This window comes from Gopherus evgoodei, unplaced genomic scaffold (assembly GCF_007399415.2).
Source record: "Gopherus evgoodei ecotype Sinaloan lineage unplaced genomic scaffold, rGopEvg1_v1.p scaffold_244_arrow_ctg1, whole genome shotgun sequence".
NCBI lineage: Eukaryota > Metazoa > Chordata > Testudines > Testudinidae > Gopherus > Gopherus evgoodei.
Window position 1 is genome coordinate 37,439 of NW_022059907.1, and position 6,115 is coordinate 43,553.

Sequence of the window (6,115 nt, forward strand, 5' to 3'; positions counted from 1 at the left end):
CTTTGTCTTTACACTTAGAAACAGAAGATTAGAAAGCAGAAACTACTTCTCCAAAGCTCAGAGAAAGCAGGCAGACAGACAAAGACCTCAGACACAAAATTCCCTCCACCCAAAGTTGAAAAAATCCGGTTTCCTGATTGGTCCTCTGGTCAGGTGCTTCAGGTGAAAGAGACATTAACCCTTAGCTATCTGTTTATGACAGGGTCTGCTGCTGTTCACCTTTTCAGAGTGGAGATTTAAAAACAGACTGTTTCTCTGATAATATGTCCACCAGCTACGAGTATTCTTCCTGTTGACTGAACTGTATTTGAATTTTCTCCATGTCATCATGCAGGGATAGGGGAAAAAACAAACCTAAAGTAAAAAATGATGGTCATTTATCGGAAATTTCCCAATAAATCTGAGCTACAATCTGTCAAACAACACTAACATGCAGTTAAATGACCAAGAAGCCTTCATGAAAGATAGAAAACCCATATCACAGACAGGTAGAAGACACTTTCATTTTAATTTAAAGTGAAATTCCAGAATAGGTTACATCTGATGTCTCAGAATCAGGATGAGAAATTCTCCCCTGATCCACTGAAACCTGCTTCACCCAGCGCTGCCTCATTAGTGTTATTCACAAAAGTTTTAGCACCTTCATAACGGGTGGAAAAAACAACCGACCTTCCCAGAAGTGGCTTTGCCAATGGAGGGAAAAGGGGATTTGAACAGTGCCTGGGATCCATTTGAAATCCCCTTCCAGGTCTGTGACACTTTCACTGCCTGCCAGAGTGCTTCTGATTTAGGATCAAAGATGTCCAAGCACCATTCCCAAGCATGGACAGCCAAGAACATGACCTCACCGGACACGTTGGGAAGTGAAGGAATATGAAGGGGTGAACTCTGCATGGCTCAGACATAAGGTAACAGTTCTGGCGTGATGGGGAAGGACGGAATCTCTGTGTCGCCCCATCTCCTTCCAGTGTCACAGAGCCTGAAATGACCCTTATTTCCCTGACACTGCTCCAGCTCTTCATCATATTTAAATATATTTTACATGAGAAAAAAAGTCAACAAAATAACTGCTCTTCTGCACAATGCAGGGTAATGTGAGAACAACTGGGAATGAGAGGATCTGTCCTCAGAGAGGAATATGGCAACTCGAACAATAACTTTGCACTGAGAGGAGGAGTATAAATGTGAATCTCCAGGTTTGTTCAGACAAGGAAATGTGACGGTGGTTAGGTCAGACCAGCAGCAAATGTGCTAGATAACCCCACCCACTATCCATGGCCCTTGTCTTTACTGCAAGAATAGCTGTCTTTTTACATCAGGAAAGTGAACTCAAGCTAGCTAACTTCATGGCAACCACAGTGATGAGACCCAGGTATATTTTATCTCAATGTAGCTGGTTGAAGATACTCCCCATCTCCCCCACCTGGGGTGATTACATTCCTGGTAGAAAGGACACCCACTCCCATGACTGGCAGGACAATGGAGTTGATAGAAAGGACCACAGGATCCACCCCAAAGACGGGCGAGCTTCAAAAATGCGCAACTCGTGTGGGAGCTGAGGGACTACAGTGGACAAAAGATGCAAACAGCCTTAACACTCACTACCTGGGAACTGTCAAAAGAATTAAAGAAAAAAAATCTTCTGACAGCTCTAGAGAAGGTTTTTATGAAGTTTATCTCCTTTACGGATTCTCTGATGTTTAGAAAGGCCTGAACTATGAGCGAAGCTTTTCCCACACTCGCAGCATTCATAGGGTCTCTGCCCGGTGTGGATTCTGTAATGTGTAATAAGGGTTGAGCTCCGAGAGAAGCTTTTCCCGCACTCACTGCATTCATAGGGTCTCTCTCCCGTGTGGATTTTCTGGTGAGAGATAAGGGAGGAGAGGTGAGTGAAACGTTTCCCGCACTCACTGCATTCATAGGGTCTCTCTCCTGAGTGGATCCTCTGATGCATAGTAAGGTTTGAGCTCCGAGAGAAGCTTTTCCCACACTCACAACATTCATAGGGTCGCTCTCCTGCATGCGTTGTCTGATGAGAGGTAAGGGAGGAGGAGTGAGTGAAACGTTTCCCGCACTCACGGCATTCATAGGGTCTCTCTCCTGTGTGGATCCGCTGATGTATAGTAAGGTTTGAGCTCCGAGAGAAGCTTTTCCCACACTCGCAGCATTCGTAGGGTCGCTTTCCCGTGTGCATTGTCTGATGAGAGATAAGGGCTGATCTCTGAGTGAAGCTTAGCCCGCATTTGCAGCATTTGTAGGGTCGCTCTCCCGTGTGGATTCTCTGATGAGAGATAAGGGTATATCTCTGAGTGAAACTTTTCCCACACTCACAGCATTCATAGGGTCTCTCTCCTCTGTGTATTTGCTGATGCCTACTAAGGGCAGAGGTACGATTGAAGCTTTTCCCGCACTCACAGCATTCGTAGGGTCTCTCTTTTGTGTGGATTATCTCATGTCGAATAAGGGCTGAATGGTAATTGAAGTTTTTCCCACACTCACTACATGTATTCTCTCGCTTCTCTGTGAGGATTTTCTCCTGGGACGTAGTTTCCTTGAGGTCCCTGGGAGTTCCCTGACAATTAATGGGTTCATCCACTCTCTCCTCTGAGTGGTTTCCCTGCTCTCTCTCTTGTCTATGGTAACTTTCATCAGCTTTTCCCTGATCACAAGGGCTGGTCACGCTCCCTTTGGATCTTCGCAGTAATTCCCCATGCACTTCGGCAAGCTCAGCATCTTCCTGGTGAGGATTCTGCTCCTCACTCTCCCTCACCACCCCATCACCTGCTAGAAGAGAGGAGAAATCTCAGAATTGGGGATGGAAAGGCAAAGAGCAAACTCAAGTAAGTGCCGGAGAGACAGATGATAAAAATCAGTGACTGAATTCCCCCAAACTCATCCCCATAGGGGAGAGTGGAGGGGATCAATTCTGCTCCACACCCAGGACCGGCCTTTAGAGTGGGCCGTACGGGTGCCCCACCCAAGGGGGTGCCGAGTGCAGGGTTTGGATTCCCATCTGACCTGCTGCCGAGAGGCTCGCTAGGCTGATGAAAATGGCACAGGGAGGCAGATAAGCAGCTGCGTGGGGGAGTGGAAGAGATCTGAGCTGCAGGGGGCAGTTGGACGACCAGCCGTCAGAGCCAGGTGACTGCTCCAGAGCAGAGGGGCCTCTCCGCACACACAGTCCTTCACACACGCCCATCAACATACACACACTCCTCATATCCTCTCCTACACACACCCACCCACCCACCCACCAGGGCTCCCTGCATCCAGGTCACTTCCCCACCTGGGCTATGCTGAGACATCAGGAGCAGCTGCTCTCCTGCCCTCCCCTTACACAGCCTGCAGGGAAAGTGACCTGAGTGCAGGAAGCCCTGACGTCGCTCCTTGCTCCCCTCTCCCAGCCCCCCAGGGCTGCGTGGGGCAGGGGAGCAGCAGTCCAGTGGGGGAGTGAGCAGCAATGCCAGCTGCTTTGTGCATCTAGGTCAGGTTCCCCACTTGGGTGCAGGAGGATGCAAGGGTTAGGGGCAAAGGGGGCACAGTGCAGGGGTTGGGGGCTCAGGAAGGGGCAGGTGTTGAGGTGCAGAGGGCAGGGTTTGGGGTGAAAGGGGTATGCACCACGCAGGAGTTCAGGGTGCAGGAGGGAGGTGCAGGAGGTATGACTGAAGTGGGCACAGTCCTGGGATTAGGGGCACAGGAGGGAGGGGAAGGGGTTGGGGTGAAAGGGCACAGTGCAGGGCTTCAGGGTACAGGAGGGGGCAGGTGTTGGGAGGGGCTGGAGGGGGCAGAAGTTAGGAGTGAAGGGGGAGCAGGTATTTGGAGCGAAGGGGGCACAATGCAGGGGCTGGAGGGAAGGGAGAGTGGGGAGCCAGGCGAGCCCATGAGGGACAGAGGGAATGGGGGGGTGCCATGCCCATGGGAGCCAGGGCCACCAAAAAGCAAGTTTGCCCCGGGTGCCATTTCCCTAAGGCCAGCCCTGCCCACATCCCATCCAAACGTTCAGTTGGAAGGGAGGCAGCTCCAGCCAAGGTGTCAATCACCATCTGTAGGAAGCCAGGAGTGAGATCTGCTGGGGACTGTCCTGAGCTCACAGAGTCTGTGTGGGGAATCCCAGCTGGTTCTCTCAGGCACTTACAGTTTCTGGGTTGGTTTAATATTTCCTCACCTGTCCAGGGACTTCTCAGGATCTCGTTTTTCTCTGAATCCTGGAGAGCCAGCACCCACGGCTCTTCTTCTCCTTCCAGCTGGGAGATCACAGAGAGTTTGGAAACTGGAAACCCTGCTCAAGGGAAAGAAAACAATGGAGGCAGGAGGATACTTTGGCCACTTCTGGTATAGATGGTGACTAAACAAACCTCTGCGAACCAGGAAATGAGAAGTTAATGTAAACACCCCCCCGTTCAATGCAACCTTAACTTTGTCCCCAACCCTTAACCCTGCAGCTGGCAAGAACCACTGAGGATGGTTCTGTGTGGGCCACGCAAAGGTTAACAAACTGCCACAGGGACTCAGGTATTCAGCTCAATGCAGCGGTAACGGGATGAATTCTATGGTCTGTGGTATAAAGGACGTCACAGTACATGAGCTAATAATAGTCACATCTGGCCTTCAAAGCTGCGAACCTATAATTGATCCGAGGAAAGACGAAGAGAACGTGTCACTGTCTGTGCTGTGTTCACAGATGGGAATCCCAGCATCTACCCACATGCCTCCAGCTGTGTGCACTGGGCCAGCTGTAGCTGTGACTGGCTGATGCAGGGATGGGTTGGAGCAGCTGGGCAGAGCTGTGCCTGTGCTACGCAGAGAGGTGCATGTGAAACTTGGGGGGCCAATTCTGCCTCATTTCCGTGCTGAGTGTTGTAGGCTTTGTCAGCAAAGGTTCCCAAGGGTGTGTTCTTGCCATGGGGATTGTCAGCACCCTGGTGGCGTATGTTCGAGTGATCTATGGGGCTTAGTGAGGGGTAAGTGAAGGCAGTGATTCACAAGGAAAACTCAGGTTGAGGGCAAAGGGGTGGTAACACTTTGCAAGTCTGAGATGGTCTGTGTGCAGGAGGGTCAGTACTGGAGAGCAGCCCAGGGGGAGGAAGCTTCTGTTTGCTATGATGGAGATGAACCCAATTATCTTAGCAAAGAGAAGCTGTGAGACTTTCTGCTGGACTGCTCTGTTCCCAGAGCGCTCTGTAACAGGGGAGGGCAGAGGGCTAGTGTGTGTGTCACTGGCATGTCAGGGCGCTGCTGAAACCGGACAGAGCAGAGGTGGCATTGTGGGAGTGGTGTGAACCTAAACTTTTCATTTCCCCTTCTAAGAACCGAGGGGACGGGAATCCTTACCCCGCAAGGTCACCTTCTGATAGTTCTCCTGCATGACATCTCTGTAAAGGGCTCTGCGAGTGGGGTCCACCAGAGCCCCCTCTTCCCTGGTGAAATACACAGCCACCTCCTCGAAGGTCACCAGCCCCTGAAAGAGCAAGAGTCCAACACTCAGTACCTGCTCCCCACTCACAGCCCCCCTATTCATGGGGGAAAGCAGCCAATCAAATGGAAGCTCTGAGAGAGAAACAGTCGGCAGAGTCCTATCCCCACACTGCTGAGAGCAGCCGGGGCACCACGGTGAGAGAACAAAGAGAGACCCCTTGTCTCTGCCTGCAGATCCATCACACACCTACTAGCCAGGGGCTGATACAACCCCATGGTAGGAACCCAACACCCTCCCCACTGCCAGCAGCTGGATGTGAGGGGCTGGGACATCTTCCCTACACCTCCCTGGTGGGGGCCCCCTTTCCATGTCACACCAGCCCCTGGCTAGCAGGCTGAGGGTTCAGCACTGGAAGTCTGGTCAGTTTTCCCAGCCCTGCCCAGGGGGTTGGTTTGTCTGTTTCCTGTTTCACAAATTAGGGAATTTTCTTCCCCAAGACCCAAGTGTTTGTTCTGAGGATCTAGGCCCATGTTAACAAGTCCCAGCAGGTTTGTCACACTCTGTCCCCCTCCCTTTCCTCACCCAGGGTATTCCCTGCCCCCTCCAGCCCTAACTCCCCACAAGTTGCCACCTCTTCAGTATTTCCTGCCCCTCCCTCTCCAGCTGGAACCCACCAGCAACCCCCCAATAATCCCTAAC

General features: G+C 51.4%; 1 protein-coding gene across 4 annotated transcripts; it reads right to left on the reverse strand.

Moving 5' to 3' along the window:
* Nucleotides 1-489: 489 nt before the first annotated feature.
* LOC115640208 (zinc finger protein 154-like) lies at nucleotides 490-6,081 on the reverse strand. 4 transcript variants are annotated; one of them, XM_030543026.1, is made up of 3 exons: nucleotides 5,332-6,081; nucleotides 4,166-4,279; nucleotides 490-2,781 (listed from the first exon to the last, which is right to left on the reverse strand). In XM_030543026.1, the coding sequence occupies exons 1-3, from the start codon at nucleotides 5,516-5,518 to the stop codon at nucleotides 1,652-1,654; spliced, it is 1,431 nt and encodes a 476-aa protein (XP_030398886.1). In that variant the 5' UTR covers nucleotides 5,519-6,081; the 3' UTR covers nucleotides 490-1,651. The 4 variants fall into 4 exon arrangements, with proteins under 4 accessions (XP_030398886.1, XP_030398885.1, XP_030398884.1 ...); XM_030543025.1 differs by having other exon boundaries at nucleotides 490-2,784; XM_030543024.1 differs by having other exon boundaries at nucleotides 4,136-4,279.
* Between the last annotated feature and the right edge of the window lie 34 nt (nucleotides 6,082-6,115).

Coding starts and splice junctions, on each gene's coding strand:
- LOC115640208 (XM_030543023.1), bottom strand. CDS start 5,518: ATGAATAGGGGGGCTGTGAGTGGGGAGCAGGTACTGAGTGTTGGACTC. Junction 4,280..5,331: donor TCAGAAGGTGACCTTGCGGG/GTAAGGATTCCC, acceptor TCCCTTGAGCAG/GGTTTCCAGTTTCCAAACTC. Junction 2,785..4,135: donor ATTAAACCAACCCAGAAACT/GTAAGTGCCTGA, acceptor CCTCTCTTCTAG/CAGGTGATGGGGTGGTGAGG.